Source organism: Symphalangus syndactylus, chromosome 7, assembly GCF_028878055.3.
Source record: "Symphalangus syndactylus isolate Jambi chromosome 7, NHGRI_mSymSyn1-v2.1_pri, whole genome shotgun sequence".
In the NCBI taxonomy this organism is placed as follows: domain Eukaryota; kingdom Metazoa; phylum Chordata; class Mammalia; order Primates; family Hylobatidae; genus Symphalangus; species Symphalangus syndactylus.
In genome coordinates this window covers 85,249,191-85,270,436 of record NC_072429.2, presented here as the reverse complement: position 1 = coordinate 85,270,436, position 21,246 = coordinate 85,249,191, and the positions used below count along the sequence as shown (strand labels likewise).

The following is a 21,246-nucleotide window of genomic DNA, read 5'->3' as shown; positions in this document are numbered from 1 at the left end:
TTCTGCAGTAAAATAGAAGTTTGCAAAGAAGATTACGTGTAGTCCTATGCATTACATGGCTGAATTCTCACTTGGTTTGTCCTACAGGTCTTATTGTTGTCCTTATTGGATCAGAGAGAGAATATAATTTGCCCAATATTTTATGGAAGTGGGTGATATTAGGACCCAATATCAGTATGTTTAAAATCAAGTGATCCACTGCTGAAAAGTTAAGTCTGGGCAAGAATAAATAAAATAAAAATGAATGAATGAATAAAATCAAGTAATCAGGGCATTAGAAGGGAGTATATCATGTGGAAAACATGTAATTTGACTTTTATTAACTCATTTCCTCTGCTGGGCATGGAGTGACCATATTTGTGGTTTTAGATGAGAGATGTGATTGGAGCAGCTACAGCCAATCAGAACTACTTCCGCGCCTGCATGGATGATACCATTGCCTACATGAACAATTACTCCATTCCTAAACTTGTGCAAAAGCGAGTTCGGACTTGGTATGAATATACATGGGACTCTCAACGAATGCTAGGTAAGCATGGCAGATTACCGATTAAATTCCTGTAAACCTTGTCATATGATGAAAATTCTGTAAGGTAGCAGAGACTAATTGGATTTGAACAAAAGGTTGAAAAACAACTAAATGATCCTTAAAGCATTCGTTTAATGCTACAGGTTTTTTTTTTTTTCCTGAAATATAAATATCTTACTGGTTTTGAAAACCTTGGAAGAGAAAAGGCTAAATTTTAATCAGCATCTTCTGGATGCTGGGTATTACACACATTGTCTCATATAGTCACACATACAAAAAAGGAAGTGGGAAAATTAGGCATTGTCTATCCCTTTGAAGGGAAGAAAATGGAGGCTACTAACTGAGAAATTTGGGCAAAGACACAGAGCCAGCACACAGTGTAACTAGAACTCAGACCTGCATCTCTTCTCTTCCAAAGTCTTGCTCTTACTGCAATATCACTCTTACCCAGAACACAGTACAGTTGACCCTTGAACAAGTGGGGGTTAACAATGCCAACCCTCACTCCACAGTCAGAAATCCACATATAACATTTGAGGCTGGGTGTGGTGGCTCACTCCTGTAACCTCAGCATTTTGGGAGGCCAAGGCAGGGAGATCACTTGAGGTCAGGAGTTCAAGACCAGCCTGGCCAACATGGCAAAACTCCATCTCTACTAAAAATACAAAAATTAGCAGAATGTGGTGACGCACCACTACACTCCAGCCTAGACAACAGAGCCAGACTCTGTCTCAAAATAAGAGAAAGAAATCCACATATAACTTTTGACTCCCCCAAAACTGAACTACTAATAGCCTACTGTTGACTGGAAGCCTTACTGATAACATACACAGTCGATTAACACACATTTTGTATGTTATCTGTATTATATACCATATTCTTACAATAAACTAGAGAAAAGAAAATGTTATTAAGAAAATTATAAGGAAAAGAACTATACTTACTAGTCATTAAGTGAGAGTAGATCATCATAAAGGTCTTCATCCTCCTCATCTTCACTGTTGAGTAGGCTGAGGAGAAGGAGAAAAAGGAGTTGGCTTTGCTCTCAGGGGTAGCAGAGGCGGAAGAAAATCCTTGTATAAGTGGACCTGTGTAATTCAAACGCGTGTTGTTCAAGGGTCAACTGTACTAATAGAAAGCAGCAACCTTTCAGGCCACTCTCATCCCGCCTCAGGGCACACAGTTGCTTCCATGAGATGCTAAATAATTAATGGTGTCTACAACTATACCACTATACTACTGCAGTTAAAAATAATTGTTACTGAGGGATGTAAAATAAGTTCCAGATAATGTGCTGCTAGTTGACAATAATGAAACTCAACTTTTAGTTTGTTCTTACCATATGAAATAGGAATTAGCGCTACTAAGAAGCCAAAAATTCTCCAGAGTGCAAATTACAATGAAATTCTCAAATCACAAAGGTTCCTAACAGCAGACGGAAACCACTGGTTATTATGGTAGGGTCTTTTCTTCACCTTTCTGACACTTTTAAGTCTCTTAAAACTCCAGCCTCGTGTTTAGACTCTCTTCCTGAATGACCAAACAACATGCCTCTCTCTAGAACATCTGCAGCTACTTGAGGGCATCTGAAGTGGGCAGGCACAGCAACAAAAGGAGTGGTGCCAGGCTTCTTCCCTCGCACCCCTTAGCGAAGGTAGATAATGATTCAACTCCTTGGCTTAGGAGGTAACTAGAGACAGCCCTCGGAAACAATAAACTGTGTTTATATATGAAGGATTTTCATATTTAGAATCTATATTTGAATCAAAATAGGGATGTAATACAGCAATTTCTCTCTTTTCTAAATAATATAAGAAAACATTTAAAAAAATCAACTCTCAGAAACCCTTGGCATTCTAAACATTAAGAATAGGGAATTTTCTGGAGGGGAACAAACAGACCGTTGGCCTACCGGAGGGTGGAGTTTGGGTGCAGGGAAAGGATCAGGAAAAACGATGAATAGGTACTAAGCTTAACACCTGGGTGACGAAATAATCTGTATAACAAATCCCCGTGACATGAGTTTACCTATATAATAAACTTGCACATGTACCCCAGAACTTAAAATACAAGGTTTTAAAAAAAGAAAAATAAAAGAATAGGCAATTTTGTTTACGGAACATTTTATTAGCCTGAAGCCCATCATTTAATTCACATGTAGAAAATCTGTAATGTATTCACATTCTTCATTGAGTTAATAAGCAAGTAAATAACAATAATCTGAATTTACTCTGCTAGCACATTTTTCCTTTAGATTCCATCCCAGCTGAGCCACCTACTAATTATGCACAATGGAGCAAGTCACTTACAGCTTCTCAGGGCTTCAGTTCTTTTTGTTTTTCTTCTTTCTGCAAAGTAGGAATGAGAACATTTACCCTTGCGGTTGTCACAAGGGTCAAATAAGATAATGGGTGTGACAGAGCTCTGTAAGCTCTCCAGTGCCACATGGTGCTCATTATTATTTGCCATCCCTTGAATGCTAAGGCTGGAATCAATAGAATCAGAAAATAAGAACTAGATCCTTCAGCCATGCTAGCTTGTTCACTAGCCTTTGTGCTATGATCATTACGTTTCATAGCTAAAGTTTCAGCAAGCATAATGTTCTGGAATTATTCAGTATGTCATCCAGAGTTAAAAATACTTCTTTTCTTGCATAAGCATAATAGTGTTATTGTAATAGGTATGGAGGTCCAATAGAAGTAATGAAAATATAGAATCTGATGCATCTAATTATGTATAAAAAGTGTTTGCATTTTGTTTCCTTTATTTTTAAAATTTTTCTGCTTGTACCTTGGCGACTTATTTCATTAATTTTTCTGCATTGGGGTTTGATGTGTTTATCTTTATGAAGATGAGTCTGATTTGCTTAAGACCCTGCCAACTACAGTCCAGTTAGCCCTCGCCATCGATGTGAACTTCAGCATCATCAGCAAAGTCGACTTGTTCAAGGCAAGTGCTTTTACAATTAATAGAAAGACTCTGTATCTATTTCTCTATGGAATCTAAGCTCTTGATTTATACAGCATTTATGAGTTTTGTTTGCCTTATGTTTTAACAAAGTCAAAATAACCTAGAGAATTTATGTGGAATTAAAGAATCAAATAAATTACAGGTCTCTCTTCAGCAGACGGCTTATTCTTTAGAACCCTCTTTCTCTTCTAATTAGTGTCAAAAAAGAAGAGTTCTTCAGATTCTTCTTGCATTAATTCAAATATAATTTAAATTATATGGCTCTATGTCTTTGCTAGTACATGTATCACCTCCCATCTATAAATGTGCCTTGGCAATTCACAACAAATCAGGCTCCAGAATAGCTCTGAAATGGCCTGACAATCAGAGAATTATACCTAATCATGTCTTCTGTTACAAATACTTTGGATTTAGACTCTTAAAATGGCCAAATTTTAATTTAGAAGCTTTTTGTTTCAGGAAAAAAAAAAGTATAACAAAGAAATTTTTAACTTTTTGAATGTTTTAAGTCTTACTACTCTTTTTATGCATTATATCACATATAAATTTTTCTCACCTAATATTTCCTTCTGGGTATAGCATTCACCGACTCATCCATTCAATTAATTCATTCAACAAGTATTTATGAAGTTCCCACCATGTTTCAGGCACCACTTTAGCCACTGGGAACATAATAGTTGAAAACAAATGCTTACTCAAGTGGAGCTTAAATTCCAGAAGAAGGGAATGAAAAACAAACACATAAAATGTGTGGAGGTGATAACGCCATGAACAAAGTTAAGCAGGTTGTATAGGTTGTTCTCTCATTGCTATTAAAAAAAAAATACCTGAGACTGGGTAATTTATAAAGAAAATATGTTTATTTGGTCATGGTTCTGCAGGCTGTACAGGAAGCACAGCGGCATCTGCTTCTGGGGAGGCTTCGGGGAGCTTTTGATCACAGCAAAGGGCAAAGCAGGGGCAGGCATCTTATATAGCAGGAGCAGGACCAAGGCAGGCGTGGTCAGTGTCATACACTTTTAAACAGCCAGATATTGTGAGAACTCACTCACTGTCATGAGGACAGTACGAAAGGGGATGGTGCTAAACCATTCATAGGAAATCTGCCCCTGTGATTTAATCACCTCCCACCAGGCTCCACATCCAACATTGGGGATGGCGATTCGACAAAAGATTTGGTGGAGACACAGATCCCAGCCATGTCACAGATTAAGAAGGATGAGGGTGGTACTGGCAAGAAAGGCCTCTCTGATTAGACGCATTTGAGCACTTAAGCAGAGGACTGCAAGAAGCAAGGGAGTGAGCTACGCAGATGGGAGAGGAGAGAAAGGAACGAGGACAGGAGGGAATATTACGGGAGGATGGATGACATGATGCCCTGAGCTGGAAACACACTGCAAGGAAGCCAGAGTGGCTGGAGCAAAGGCAGAGTGGTGGGAGTAGTCAGAGAAGAGTGAAAAAAAAGGGAGGCTGAGGCAGGTGGCAGTTAATGGAGGGCCTTGGAGGATCTACAGACTTTATTTATTTATTTATTTATTTATTTAGAGACAGAGTCTTGCTCTGTTGTCCAGGCTGGAGTACAGTGACACAAACCCAGCCCACTGCAACCTCTGCCTCCCAGGTTCAAGTGATTCTCCTGCCTCAGCCTCCCAAGTAGCTGGGATTACAGGCATGAGCCACTGTGCCCAGCCATCTATAGACTTTAAATTATACTCTGAGTTGCAAAGACACTGAGGCTCTTGAGCAGAAAATGACCTATTCAAGACCAGTTTTAACAGGATCTTTCCTGCTGTGTGAAGAAAAGGCCTTAGGAAGTAAATGTGGAAGGCAGGGAGGCCAAATGGAAGTTATCACAACCATCTGTGGAAGAGATGATGGTGAACAGACCCAGGGTTATTGAAGCAGAGTTTTTGAGAAGTGGCCAAATATTGGGTATATTCAAACCCAAAAAGCCCATAGTTTTTCCTGTTTGATTACATGAAGAGGGTAAGAGACAGAAAGGGACCAAAAATGACTCCAAGGATTTAGGCCTGAGGAACAAGAAGAACAAAGATATCATTTGCAAAATAGGAAACTTCAAAGTAAGTGTAGGTTGGGTGGGCTGGAAACCAACTCTTTGTTTTTGGATGTTGCTATGATTTGGATAATGGTGTCCTCTTCAAAAATCATGTGGAAACTCAATCCCTAATGCAACAGCATGAAGACGTGTGGCCTTTTGGGAAGTGATTGAGTATTGAGGGTTCTACCCTCATGAATGGGTTTAGCACCATTATAAAAGATCTCAAGGGGAAGCATGAACTCTCTTGCCCTCCTAGTCTTCCACTATGTAAGGACACAGTGTTCCTCCCATCTGGAGGATGCAGCAACAAGGCACCATCTTGGAAGAAAGAGCAGCCCTCACCAGACACCAAACCTGCTAATGCCTTGATATTGGACTTCTCGGTCTTCAGAACTGTGAGAAATAAATTTCTATTTTTTATAAATTACCCAGTCTGTGGTGTCCTTTTAATATCAGCACAAAAACAGATGTGTTCGTTTGATGAGGTGACTGTTAGATTCCAGCTGAAAATTTCATGTAGGTAGTTTGGTTTATAAATCTGAGTTCAGGGGAGACATCCAAGCTGGAGCAATACATTTGGACCTGTCAGCATATTGGTGTATTTTAAGTCAAAGGACTCAATGTGATCACTTAAGATGTAAGTTTGGAAAGAAGAAAAAATGTAATCCAGACAGAAGGATATGTCTTAAAATTATATAATCAATAATATTAGAAAAAAGACGAAGAAGCAGAAGCTGTATAGTAGAATGGTTAGGCATAGTCAGCCCCAGCATTAGGTTAACCCATGACTCTAAGTTATTAGAGTTAGGTCAGTCTTCTAGGACTCTTTTCTTGGCTATGTCCTGTGCTAGATTTCCATCAATATTTTGATGATCATATAAAAGATGTGATTTTCAAAATGGCAGATGACACAAAGAAAGAAGGAATATAATAAAATGTATTACAAAATTTAAAATTACCGAATACCTTGAAACAATAAGCAAAGCCAACAAGATTAACGTCAACAAGCATAAAAGTAAAATTCTAAACCTAGGTCCAAAAGGAAAATATTGCAGGCCAGGTTCCATGGCTTATGCCAGTAATCCCAGGACTTTGGGAGGTGGAGGCAGGATGATAGTTTGAGCCCAGGAGTTCAAGATCAGCCTGGGCAACATAAATTGTTCTGTGATGGTGGAAGTCAGATTAATGATTGCTTCTGGTGGTGAATGGGGATGAGGAGATTGATTAGGAAGAAGCATGAGGGAACTTTGTATGGTGATGGCAATGTTTTTTGTCTTGCCGGGGAAGGTACATAAGAGTATACATTTATCAAAATTGATCCAACTGTCCCTTAAGATCTGTATATTTCATTTTACGTAAATTATTACTCCATTTTCAAAAAAAAAAGAATGGTCAGAAAAGAAAATGTGTAGATGCTGAGGATGTTTAGTTGTGAGAAAAATAAATAAATTCAAGGGCAGCAGAAGTTTCATATACTAAAGTCTGTTATATGAACAAGGAATGAGACTTACTCTACATTGTTCTGCAAAATAACACTCAACTGTAAACTCCATTTCTAAGTTGCAGACACCTCTACTGCATATTGATGTATTTGTATATACACACCAATATACCACGGAATAACCGTCAGCCATAAAAAGGAACAAAATAATGGCATTTGCAGCAACTTGGAGTTGGAGACCATTATTCCTTTTTTTGTTGTCTTTTGTTTTTTAAACAATGTCTCGCTCTGTCACTCAGGCTGTAGTGCAGTGGCACAATCTCGGCTCACTGCAACCTGTGCTTCCCAGGTTCAAGCTATTCTCATGCCTCAGCCTCCTGAGTAGTGCCACCATGCCCAGCTAATTTTTGTACTTTTAGTAGAGACAGGGTTTCACCATGTTGGCCAGGATGGTCTTAATCTCTTGACCTCCTAATCTGCCCATCTCAGCCTCCCAAAGTGCTGGGATTACAGGCGTGAGCCACCACGCCTGGCCGGAGACCATTATTCTAAGTGAAGTAACTCAGGAATAGAAAATCAAATATTGTATATACTCATTTACAAGTGGGAGCTAAGCTATGAGGATGCAGGGGCATAAGAATAATATAATGGGCTTTGGAGACTCAGGGAGAAGGGTGGGAAGGGGGTGAAGGATAAAAGGCTACACAATGGGTATAGTGTACACTGTTTCGGTGACAGGTGCACCAAAATCTCAGAAATCACCACTAAAGAACTTATCTGTGTAACCAAAAACCACCTGTTCCCCAAAAACTATTGAAATTAAATAAAAATTAAAAAGTAAATAAAAAATTTTAAAAAGAAAATAGTACAGTGCCTCATACATAAGAGTAGGTATTATAAAATTTTTGTATGTTTTCTTTTTAAAATCACATATACATATTTATGTGTGTACTAAGCACAGTGAAAATGTATGTCTTATTATAGGTATGGTCAGAAATGTATGAAAGCCACCAAGCTAAATTATCTTTACAGTGTTTTAAAATATTATAAAACTTGTTATACCTGAATGACAAACTTAATTGAGAGTAAGTGACAGTAACTCTTTTCTAAAGGAAAACAAATGCTTTAAATTAGATACCAATGACTTTTATGGGATTATCTCCTATTTGGGAAGATATCAGTTTTTTGCCTCATAGTTTTTTTCTTTCTATGCGTACTTTTTGGTACTCCACCAAATCAGCAACATCTGATTGAGAAAAAAGGTTAAATCTTTACATCTTGCTAATGTTGTATATAACTTAGATTCATTCTTTCCTGACATTTCTGTTAAAGATACAGTTCTTTCCAGAAAGAACCCATTTACATTTATATTTCTGTTACATGAAAAAGTTTTTTTTTTTTTTTTTGTAAAGCCAAGTGAAGTAGAAAATACGTAGGTATGGAATCTTTCTAAATTTATTTTCATAGAGATAGTCTTAGCAATTTACACAAATTTATTTTCTTAGGAAGGAAATAGGATGAAGAGTGATCCTCCACCCTACATCTCATAATTTATACCTGACTGATCCTTGCACTGCTTCTGAACCAGTCTCCTCCCTTCACCGAAAGCCACCTATGCACCCAGGGAGCTGAGTGCACAAAGGAGGGAATGGTCCAGGTGTGGGATCTAGAAGGACGCGTAGGAGCCTATGGAGTGAGAAACTAGAGGCACCTGGGCGAAAGCTCATAAGCGTGTAAAAGTATTAACCTGTTTACTGAAACAGGTGATTCAGTTAAAATGAGGCTAGGAGGATGGATCCTAATTCAATTTGACTGGTGTCTTTATAAGAAGAGGAAATTTGGACACACAGAGACACCACAAGTGCAAGTGCACAGAGGAAAAGCCAAGTAACCACACAGTGAGAAGGTAGCCATCTGCAAGCCAAGCAGAGAGGTCACAGAAGAAACCAGACCTGCTGATGCCTTGATCTTAATTAAGCCTTTAGCCTCCAGAACTGTGAGAAAATAACTTCTGTTGTTTAAAGCACACAGCCTGTATAACTTTGTTATGGCAGCCCTAACAATCTAATACACTTCCAATGAAAGCTTTGTTACTATCCCATTTTACGGACAGCAAACAACTTACCTAACTGAGGTCATTGAGCTCTAAGCACTGGGACAGTGTGAGCACGACTTTCTTTACAGCACTCCATCATTCTTACCTTCAGTTCCCTACCAACCCTATCTGGATAACTGATAAGGTGGGAAGGAACTGGAAAAGTTTCACTAGAGTCAAAAGTCAAGCTGGCCCAGTGCGGTAGCTCATGGCTGTTATCCCAGCACTTTGGGAGGTGGAGGCAAGAGGATTGCCTGAGCCCAGGAGTTCAAAACCAGCCTGGCAACATAGTGAGACCTCATCTTTACAAATAATAGAAAATTTAGCCAGGTGCCTGTAGTCCCTACTACTCAGGAGGCCAAGGCAAGAGGATCACCTGAGCCCAGGAGGTTGAGGCTGCGGTGAGCCATGATTGTGCCAGCCTGGGCAACAGAGCGAGACCCTGTCTCAAAAAAAAAAAAAAAAAAAAAGATCAAGACCAAGGCAATCCTTTGGCGATATTCACAGACTAAGACTTGGCACATCAGATAGATACCTACAGTCACATACACTTTTCTACTTTCCTGCTAAGAAAAGCCTCTGAATCTCATGTAGGTTTTTTCTCCTCTTAATCAAAGCAGGTGGAATTAGAGTCACAGATTTTCACTAAAACTTTGCTTCAATAAATTGTGGTTAATTAGTAAGATTTGCTGCTTCAACATGTGTGATCAGAGATTTGAAATAGCTCAGAGATGAACAGTCAAATTATATATATATATATATTAATTTTTCGCAAAAATGGTTCCTCTTCCTTGCAGATTTCACGTTATTCCAGGCCCAAGCACAAGTATTAAGCTAATAAGGAGCGATTCATTTCTATGAGATTGGGCAATTTCACCTCATTTCTGATGGTTTATTATTTCGATCTCGATTTTTAAATATATTTTATCAAATTAAATGCTAGGGAAATCACATTTTGCCTCTGCTACTGCATTACCAGAAATGAGAGACACTTTAATAAAAGTTCTGTTGCGCCACCTAGTGGCTTTTATTAGAATCTCATCCTTTAGAAACCGCCCGCAGTTCAGTAGGAAACCAGAGATCCAGAGATACCAAAATTGGACCCAGAGATACCAAAATTGGAAAGTACTACAGTCTGACAAGGAAGGCACAATGTGTCTATTTGCTGCTCTGGTAATTATGCAGAACCCATCCCAACAGGACACCTCACTGGGATCTCTGACTCATTGTTTGCGATTGTGTGGCAAAGAGAGCCTGCAAAGGCTGTGACCTCTGTGGACGGAAGGATGAGAAGGAAGGTGTTTTGTGTGTGAGTGACAGACTGAGCCAGGAATAGAACCGGAATGGCAGCATGCTTTCTAGCCCTCACATGCAGATCCCCAGCAGTGACATCCTACTCATCTGATATGTCATCACATATTTACTCCACAGGGCCTGAAATCAGAACGTGAGAGTGAGACTACAGTGAGACTCGTGCTTCATTTCTACCAATTTTATTTTTACCCTAATGGTATCAGAAATAAAGCATTGTTGCTAGACTTTTAAAAAGTATTTTGAATAGTGAGTTTATAATCTAAATGAACTCCATTCAACTATACATCCTCAGCAGTTGATCTGTCTAAAGCACTGAGCCAGACATGGAGGGCTACTGCCTAGCTACTGCAGCCATGTTGTTTCTGCCCTCTGGAGCCCTCCGATAGGGAGGGAAGACGCTAAATAAATGAGATAACATACTTGGTTGTAAGGGACTCAAAACATATGAAGCACTTATATCAGGACCTGGCATATAGTAAATTACATAGTTATTATTAAATGGAGAAATAAAACTGATGCAACCATGTGGGAGTTTCTACACAGGTAAAATCAGATTCTTCCTGTGGCCCTGCCTGATCATAGAAAAATTGATTATATCAGGCATCCCCACTCCAGGGCCACAGACCAATGCCAGTTGGTGGCCTGTTGGGAACTGGGCAGCAAAGGAGTTGAGTGGTGGGTCAGTGAGAGCAGCTTCATCTGTATTTACAACCACTGCTCATTGCTGGCATTACCACCCAAGCCCCACCTCCTGTCAGATCAGCAGTGGCATTAGATTCTCATAGGAGCAGAACCCTATTGTGAACTATGCATGCGAGGGATCTAGGTTGCACTTGCCTTATGAGAATCTAATGCCTGATAATTCGTCACTGTCTCCCATCACCCCCAGATGGGACTGTCTAGTTGCAGGTAAACAAGCTCAGGGCTCCCACTGATTCTACATTATGGTGAGTTGTATAATCATTTTGTTATATATTACAATGTAATAATAATAAAAGAAAATGCACAATAAATGTAATGTGCTTGAATCATCCCGAACCATCCCCACAACTGCCCGTCGGTGAAAAAATTGTCTTCCACAAAACTGGTCCCTGGTGCCAAAAAGACTGGGGACTGCTGGATTAGATTCATCCTCAGGGTTCTGTCTAACTCATGACTTCCCACTTTGACCCAAACTCCTAGAAAAGTAGAACTATTGCCAATTTTCAGAGAAAGTTTGATGAAGGTGATTTTTACTAATGTTGCAAATATTGACTGTAAGTTTAGGTCTAATATTACTTAGAAGTAATATTAAAAATTATGACATCACAGCACTTTGCAAATTTTTTATCACATTTGACTTTGCTGGTCCCAACAGCCACCAATCAGTATCATGCCTCGCATAGTCGATGGCATGAAGCACTGAATTCAGAATTCCCTGCCCTAGTCATATCACCTATAACTTACTTGTTTAATGAGAAAGGGGTTTAAGATAGAACAAAGCACGTCCTTTTGTAATAAACAGGCTGAGATGGAAAAAGCCCTGAAGACCATTGCTTATACTTGAGAGTGACTTAAATTCACAGTGAGTTATAAAATACTGATGATATCTTAAGTTCTGTTTCAAAGAAAGCAGAAATGAGCCTAGAAATGGAGAAATTCTATAGGACTAAGAAGGTACGCATTCCAAGGAAAAATTTTACCAACTTTACAATTGTATTCAGAGCTTGCCATTATTAAAAGTGGAATTTCCTGGGTACAAGAACCACCATCTAACCCATGGCTCTGTTATGAATCAAAATAACATTTCTCCCAACTCCATTCAAATCTCCAATATCCTCATTCAAACCTGTAACACAGCTATACAGCACTGAATTTCTCATTGTCCAAAATGGAATAATTTCTAACAGCTTCATTCTGTATGTCAGCCCACTTTTATTTAGCATCCAACATGCCCTAAACCCTGGTGAGACACTAAGGATACAAGAGTGAGTAATACAAACACTTTGATCTCAAGTTGCTCCAAGTGTAGATAAAAACACACACTCTGGTGATACTCTTCCTCCAATACCTACCGCATGTGTGGCCTTAGAGAAAGTCGACAGGCTTCCTGGGACTCCAGTCCTTATCTAAAACCAGGAGGGATGACCATATATTCATTAATGCCAGGCATCAGTGGGAGGCTGGAAGAATTAAACAGGTAAAGATAAGACAGTAAAACATAATATAAATATTATGTACTAATATAATGTTAATGTTGATACTTTCTCAGGTACTCTCACTTTATAGAAAAAAGAGACATTTACAAAGCAATCCTGTCTTTTCATACATCAGAAAATGTCCTAACTGTAAACAAAATGGAGCTGGGTTACCGAGAGAAAAGCCCCAGGATGTAATTTTTAATCACACAATAATGAAGCAATGTATATCTCAAGAAAATAATCATTTTTCTGGAGGAAATAAAAGAGAATAATAATAGTTCTCAAACACATTATAAAATATAATGACATCATAATGCAAACTTTATTTCACTAGGCCTAAATCCAAATAAGAAAGATTTACTCCTAAACCAAAGCTGCCCCAAAGCTAGTGGCATCTTTTCATGAAGTAATCATTAAGGGAAAGAATCACTTAATTGGTGAAACTTAAATTCTAAGTTTTTACTATATACAGCTGCTAGATTCAGTTTGCACGAGTTGATCCATGTGCTATCCAAGTATGTTAATAAAAAGTCATATTTAGATTGGTTCAAATGTTTTTCTCTGACAAAATCCAAGCCATCAGCTGAAAGCTATTGATGTAAGTGCTTGTGTGTATTCCTGCCGAGAAAAGTGCTAACTGTTTGCTTATCTATGTTCAGGCTTATCTCCTAGGTTGGTCTCACGCTTCCCATTGATCCAATTTCCTTCACTGGTGCTATCTGTCCCTGAGCCCACCTAAAGGATAAAAGGGGAAAGAAGACTAAACACATTTCTCCACAAAGGGAGACACTTTTATTTTATTAAAATTTAAAATTAATAAAAATGAAAGTTGAAGTTTCATCAGTTCTCCCCAGACCCGTTCTCCTTCCTCCCTCCCTAGAGGTGGCCACTAAGATGACCCTCATCTGAGGATATCCTGCCACTCCTCATCTTTATCATTTTACTTTATAGCCATATAAACATAAACTGCTAGTAGTGTGTTTAGACTTTTGTAGGTGGAATTGTACTGAATATATTCTATATTCAGACACACTATTGGTTGAGTTTAATCATATATTTAAATGTATATAGTTTATTTTATTTTTATCTTTATTTTTATTTTTTAATTAATTAATTTATTTTTTTAAGACAGGGTCTCGCTCTATCACCCAGGGTAGAGAGCAGTGGTGCAATCTTGGCTCACTGCAACCTCCACCTCCCAGGTTCTAGCGATCTTGCCACCTCAGCCTCCCAAGTAGCTGGGATTACAGGCACGTGTCACCACACTCATCTAATTTTTGTAATTTTAGTAGAGATGGTGTTTTGCCATGTTGGCCAAGCTGGTCTCAAACTCCTGAGCTCAAGCAATCTGCCCACCTCAGCCTCCAAAATCTGGGATTACAGGCACGAGCCACCACACCCGGCCGATCTGTAGTTTACTTTAACCACTTTATGATATTCCAATCTACAAATATTCAATATTTTATCTGCCCATAGATTGACAGTATGTTGTTTCCAATTTTTTCAGTATTGAAAAAAATACAGTCTATCCCGTGGTATCCACAGGGTATTGGTTCCAGGACCCCCGAGGAAACCAAAATCTGTGGCATAGTATTTGCATATCACCTACCCACATTCTCCTGTATACTTTAACTCATCTATAGCTTACTTATAATACCAAATGCAATGTAAATAGTAGTTATACTGTATTTTTGTTTGTATTATTTTATTGTGGTATTGCTTTTTTTTTTTTTTCTGAATATTCTCCATCCACAGTTGTTTGAACCCGTGGAGGTAGAATCCATGGATATGGAGGCCAACTGTGCTGCCACATTTTTAGGATTTCCTCTCATTTGGTCTTGGGTTCTGTCTTGGGAGAGTGGCCATAAACTCCAGCCTTGCCTTCACGGGGTTCCAGAGGATGGATGGTGGCTGTTCACAGTGTGCCTTTCATGGGATACTTCTTGATCCCGGTTGACGAGCTCATGCCTAGGTGGTTGACCATGAACAGACATTTCTCTCACAGAGAATTTGTTTATATTGGTCGACGCCCTTGTGGCTTTCATCTGACCTGTGTCCAGTTTATTCCTATAAGATAGCCACTCCCTAGGAAAACCCTGTACTGGAAAAAAAGTTAGGTTTGGATGTGTCAGTCAGGTGAGACACAGAGGAAGCAGCACAACAAAACCCATGAAGTAGTAGAAGCATTTTTATTACTTACAGATCCCAGACAGAAGAGGGCAGCGTGCCTCACAGGGCCAATGGGAAGGGGGAACACTCATGCTCAACCAGTGGGGAGAGACAGAGAATGGGCCAAAGCCTTTTTGGGATCCAGGGTGTTACCCAGGGAGGTTTCACCCAGGGGAAGTTCTAACAGGCTGGTTTACAGCAAGCAGACATGAGTTCCATGGGGTCTTGCTGTGACTGACAGGTAGTCACTGTGGAATATCTGCTCGTCCACGTGGGCTCTGGGGGTCAGTGGGGCAATTCTAGTCAATTGCATCCAGCTGTACCATAGAGAGACGGTCACCAGGAGGCAGTGGTATAAAGCAGGTATCTGGATCAACCACCCTGAGGAACTGGGAAGAGGCAGAGAACTGGAAACCTTGTCAAGAGTGACTGATCCCGCTTCCAGTATGAGGAAGTTAAACTTATATTCAAAATTGGTGCCAAGGCAACGTAAAATTATAAGAATTTACTATACACACACATATTTGCATGTGTGTGTATATACATATATTCTGATTACTGTGGCAGTAATTCTGATTTTATATGTATATAATTATATCATATAAAATAGAATACATATACTTTATATGTATATAATTATATATAATAATTATATATAATTTTTATAATATATATTTTATATTATATATTATATGTACATATTATATATACATGTATAATTTTATATTATATATATACTTATCTAAAATCAGAATTACTGCCACAGGAAAACAATATTTAAAATCATTAATATTTCCCATGAATACAGCTTAATATAGTTGGGAATTTTCATTAAGATACATTCTGATAGGCATTGTTCAAGGAATAAAAATTTCATTTTTGATTTACAAATTATAATTAAAACCTTAAAAATTAGTGCCAAAAATTCAAATTATTTATATGAAAACAAATATAAGTGGGTCTTTTGAGATCTTCTATTTCTGATCATTTACAATGTAAATCTTCTCCATGGACATGAGTGACTGAGAGTTACCTTCATTGCAGAAATATTCCAGACATGTACATGTTCAAGAAATTCCAAGCATATTTCAAGTGGATTTTCTTTACCATATCAAAGACACAAATTTTCTTTAGTGGAGAAGATCCAAAAATCAATTCAAAGTCTATTTGCCTTTTATCTAAGTGAGTTTTAAATGGATCAGAATACCAATTTCTGAAGTGAAATTATTCCGAAATGATGACAGCATTTAAAGAAATTAAGCACTTGGGCCATTTATTTAATTTTTAGTAAAAACAAAAGAACCATGCCTTTTAGAAAAAAAATTATGTTTGTAATTTGCTTTAGCAAATATGGTAACCTATCAGACATAGTAGGACTAAAACAAATATAAATAAAACGTATATACTTTGCCCAAAGCAAATACATAACAAGCAAAGAAAATGTAAATTTCCCTCTGCATAAAAGGGCCTTTGTGCATCTTTGCAAATACAAATCATCCTCATCCTCAAATGATTCAAATTTTGTTACCCAAACGAGCACTTTCCTGGTGCTTCCCCCCTCTCCCATCCCACTCCCAAGCAAAATTAACTCTCTTTATCTTATAAGTTTTACGGATATCTGTGGAAAGTTTTATGACATGATTATCTTCTACCATCAATTACAGCTTTTCTGCTTACTTACAAGATCACCCCAACTAGACTTACTTTATTTCATCTTTAATTCCTCCAAGGTTATCATACAAAACCTTGCTCAAAACAGCTTCTCATCAGTATTTGTTAGACTGTATTAAGAAGATATGTCTTCTGGCTTTGGCCTTTTTTTCTATCGTAGAGAACCAAAAGCTATACTTTCTGAAGTGATTTTTAAAAATTCTAATACCACATTCATCTGAATGCTTCTCACCAATGGCTACTTGGAGATACTTCAATCATAAATTATTAGCTTGCCTTATCAGTCAAGCAACCCTGAAGTCTAAATTTCATATGGATCTAGGTCAAGCGTCTGCTACTGAAGCTATTACAGAAAACTGGTGATTGCTAAAGGAACGATTGTCTGATCCACAAATTGGAAGCAGACTCTTTGCTTCTCCTTTCTCTGCCACTGACTCTACAATTAGTTCACAGCAAAATCATAATTCCCTCAAGAGGTGGACAGGACCACCCACAAGAGGAAAGCTGTTACATGTTAGCAGCTCTGAGAGAAAATGAAAAAATATATACTTGTTGAAAGCAAAAGATTCAAAAGTACTATATAAGTGAGTTTTTTGTAGCACCTAAAGATTTTTCTTTAGCTCATACAGATATAATTATTTAAACAGATGACAAATATAGACCTATAGCCAAACAGTGTTTCTTACACTATTAAAGCGAATATGAACAATCATTCACTCAACAGATATTGCTTTTGTATCTATTGTGTACTTTTTTTTTCCCTGCCTTAAGAGGATAATTGAGTTGGAGAAGAAAGATAGACCAGCCTGCAAGGTTAAATAATAATATCTAACAATGGTGTGAAACATGTTTTAAGAAAGAAAAATATCTAGCAAAGATTTTGATCTATGTTGGTCCTAATATACTAACAATCTATTATTAGTATATTATCATTAATAGCTATCATTAAGTACCACATTAAGTTTTTGTTATAAGTACCATTTTTATCCCCATTTTACAGGTTAGGAAACTGAGGCATGAGAGGTTATGTAGCAATATGTAATAGAGGCAGGATTCACACCCAAGTCTATCTGAGCAAGCTCTAAATTCTTGCCATTATACTATAGGTATTTTTTTCTAAATTTTGAGTCATGACAAGTCCATAGCCAATGGCAGTTAATATTTTTATGCTAATGCAAACAATATATATTACTGTTCATTTTCATTGAGTTTTGAATTCATTTGGAATATTGGCCTTTTAGTTGTTTCTATAAGAATTATTTTTCTTTTTATATAGGGTTGTGATACACAGATGATTTATGACATGTTGCTAAGATTGAAATCCATTCTCTATTTGCCTGGTGACTTTGTCTGCAAAAAGGTGAGTGCATGCTATTTTTCAAATGCACAACTAATAAATGCATTTGAGGATTTCAGACATAAGTCAAGAGCATTGTTTAAACAAAATTTGTTCAGGGTGAATTCCATAGTATAGAAATAATTATGATACATAGCTCTGTACAGCAATAATGTGCTCTCAGAGTTCACAAAGGAACAAGACAATATGGATTTCATTACTTATATAGGATAGAAGTGTGGGTAGTCTGAAAAACTGCTTTGTATAAATGTTAATTATCAATCGTCACAGCTTATTAATTTCAAATATTTAAAGTGGAGGAAAAAGTTACAGAAGCGATAGGTTCAGCCTTTTTTATGTCTTCGGCAAAATATCATTTACCTTCATTTTGCTCTCCCAAGTAGTGAATAATCAATGCCACATTTTAAAAAACTGTACTGTGCTTTTTATGATTACAAAATAATACATGTTCATTATTTTAAAATAGAAAACACATAAAAACATAAGGACATAAATACCACCATCCAGTAATAACCACTCTTCATATATTTTGGCCTATCTTTTTATACTGACTGATAGATAGATAAAGCTTGTGTTATAAAAGTGGCATCATAGTGTACATATGTTTTGAAACATGTTTTATCATGTAACTGTATCACATGAACACTTTATATATTAAGTAATCTACAATATGATTTTTTAAAGCTGCATGATATTTCAGTCTATGGATGTATCAGGATCAATTTTTAAATGTTTGCTATTATAAATAAAATGAACATCCTCTCAGATAAATATTTTTGCATATTTCTGATCACTAACTTGAAGGGAGAGGAAAGGAATGATGACCCTGGGAATTATATCATGAGAGACTAAATCAAAGATAAACTCAATAATCAAAATTTAAAAAGAAAAATGAGTAGTTCAAAAAATGCAAGATGATCGAAGACCTTGGTGAGTTCACAAGTGAATAAAGATGAGAGGCACTTTTATCATTTCAAAATAATGTGTTAAATGCTATGGTCAAAGCAAGCACAAGCTGTTGTAGGACATAAAGGAGGGGCACCTGTCCTTCCTGGTTACTGGTAAGATTTCCTAGAGAAGATGGTTTCTGAGCTAAGTCTTGAAAAATGAATTGGAGTAAACCAAATAAAAGAGGAAACAGGCATTCTGGGTAGAGGAAAGAAGTGTGAGCTAAGGCAAAAAGGAAGGAACTGTGTCTATAGAGGGAGTGCAGAGAACTATAATAAGGTAAATGTTAGAACAATTTTAGAATGATTTACTCCACAAAACTCAGTAAATACTTCTCAATATGATGAGCCAGAAACAGTGGCGGGCACTGAGCAAAAAAAAAGATGGTTCTTGTCCTTTACGGGCCTACCTTTCTAGTGCTGTGGTATTCAATTCACAGTGCACATCAGAATCACCTGAATGAAGATGTCTGGGCTCCACCCCTCAGTGATTGATTTGGTCTAGATGGAGGCCATATGCCAGTATTATTTAAAAGCTCCTATGTGATTCTAAAATGCAGCCAAAACTGAGAACCACTGGCTTCATGGGAGAGACAAGCAATAAACAAGTGAAATTAAGTCAGTGCATGATTCCAAAATCTGCTAAGTTGTATAAAGGGAAAATAGAAGTTGCCAGAAGAGTATGTAGTGGCAAAGACACTTAATTTAGATCCAGGGTTGGGAGATGGGGAGGTTATTAGGTTGTCAGGAGTGACCTTTGAAAAATCTAAAGATAAATAGTTCTTTAGTTTAAAAAAAAAGTGGACAGGATGGCATTTTTTATGAGGACTTGGAGCCATGAGCCAAGAGGCAAGATGGAGCTTGGCATATCCAAGGAACAAAAGCAAGTGAGTGATGGAGACTGTGGTGAAAGACAAAGTCAAATGGAGTATGAGGTACTTCAAGGCATCAGGTGGAGATGCCAAGTACACAGTGAAAATCAGTCTAATGAGAGAGGATGGAACTAGGGGTTACTGGGAACTGTAATATAAAAGAAGCAGACTTCAAGAAAAGCTCAAGGAAAGGTCAGAGAAGAGGGCCTTGCCTCTAACTTTGAAGAGCTCCGTTGTTCGTGGAAGAGATCAATGAAGAAAAGTCAGAGAAGGCAACTGAGAATGAGCTTTCAGAGATGAAGGGGGAAAATGGAAGAGAGATTATGATAAAATGGGAACCAAGAATATATAATCCCACACAAATTAGTCCAAGTTAAAAGAAGGCAGATTGGTGATATGAAATCAATTTTATTAAAATGGGAAATACAAGCCATAGTGCAGTCCAAGAACCCCTTGGGGGCAGTGGTGTACTGAAATGACATGACTTTAATGCACCAAAACATGTCCTTTCATTTGGGGCCAGTGGCAACAGAGATTGAAAATTGTGATTACTCACATAAACTTTAGCACCTGTGCCCCTAAGCAGTGCAAATTTGTTTAACAAAGTATGAAATGCAGAGTAGATGCAGCCTTCTCATTTCTAATTTCTTCTTCATATCACATTCATCACTCAGTAACAAAAACATCAGTGGAGACAAATGAGGCAGGAAAAGGAATACGTAGGTGGGAGAAACAAGGGGACACTAGAATGACAAGTCACATTTCTTTAAGAGTGGATTTACATGATAGTAGATATTGACAGAGAAGAAAGGCTGTTACTTACAGGACTTGAGACAGCTGAATTCAGCTTTGTTTTGCTTATTGTTTTCACAAAATATTGAAGGCAAGGGGAAGGAAAAAAATACGTTCAATTTGAGGTTATCTATATAATTTAAGAGATGACAGCATTTGGGGCCAAGTTTGCTGACCTACTTAATCCCCAGGATGGTTCAGAAATTGACTGAGTGGTAGCTTGCGCTGGTTGAAAGAGTGGGAGTTTTCTTCAGATGCTATATGGCAGGGCAGAAATCACCTAGAGCTCTTGTTAAAGCACAAATTTCTGGGACCTCATTCCCCAAAATCCTGATTCATATTTCTGCAGTAAGAATTCTCAGTAAACTGTGAATTTGCACCTGCAAACAAGCTCCTAGTGATGCTGATGCTGCTGACCCAGGAACCGCACTTTGAGTAGCACTGCTCTTTTCTGATGGGGTACCCTTGAGTGTCATAAAGCCCTCATGAGCCTTAGAAATAGCTTCCTACACAGAAACGCTGAAATTTTGAAGGGCACTATCTCCAGGGGTTACCTCACTCTACATGAAGCTCTTGGTTTTTCATACTTTCTCCAAATTAGTCCACACACTAACAACCAGAGCTTGGTTCAATCTTATTTTGCACATACTGTCAGCCCTTATTCTCTGAGGAATGTCTACTTAATTTGAATGCTAATTAAACTTGCAGAAAAGGCTTAAATTAGCCTAGAAATATGCAAGAAATAGTGGAAGATTTGGTTCGTTGATTATGCCAGATCTCCTTGGAAAATTATTGAAATGATCATTAAAAAATAATTAAAAGAGCTGAACCGTATTTAAGTACCCATTAT

At 37.8% G+C, this 21,246-nt stretch overlaps 1 protein-coding gene across 1 annotated transcript in view; it reads left to right on the top strand.

The window, feature by feature from the left end:
* Positions 1 to 21,246, top strand: part of CNGB3 (cyclic nucleotide gated channel subunit beta 3) — a 161,091-nt gene that overhangs the window by 114,190 nt on the left and 25,655 nt on the right. The window contains exons 12-14 of the mRNA XM_055286685.1: positions 370 to 529; positions 3,381 to 3,478; positions 17,705 to 17,788. Of these exons, the coding sequence (XP_055142660.1) occupies positions 370 to 529; positions 3,381 to 3,478; positions 17,705 to 17,788 (342 nt within the window). The remainder of the gene's footprint in view (positions 1 to 369; positions 530 to 3,380; positions 3,479 to 17,704; positions 17,789 to 21,246) is intronic.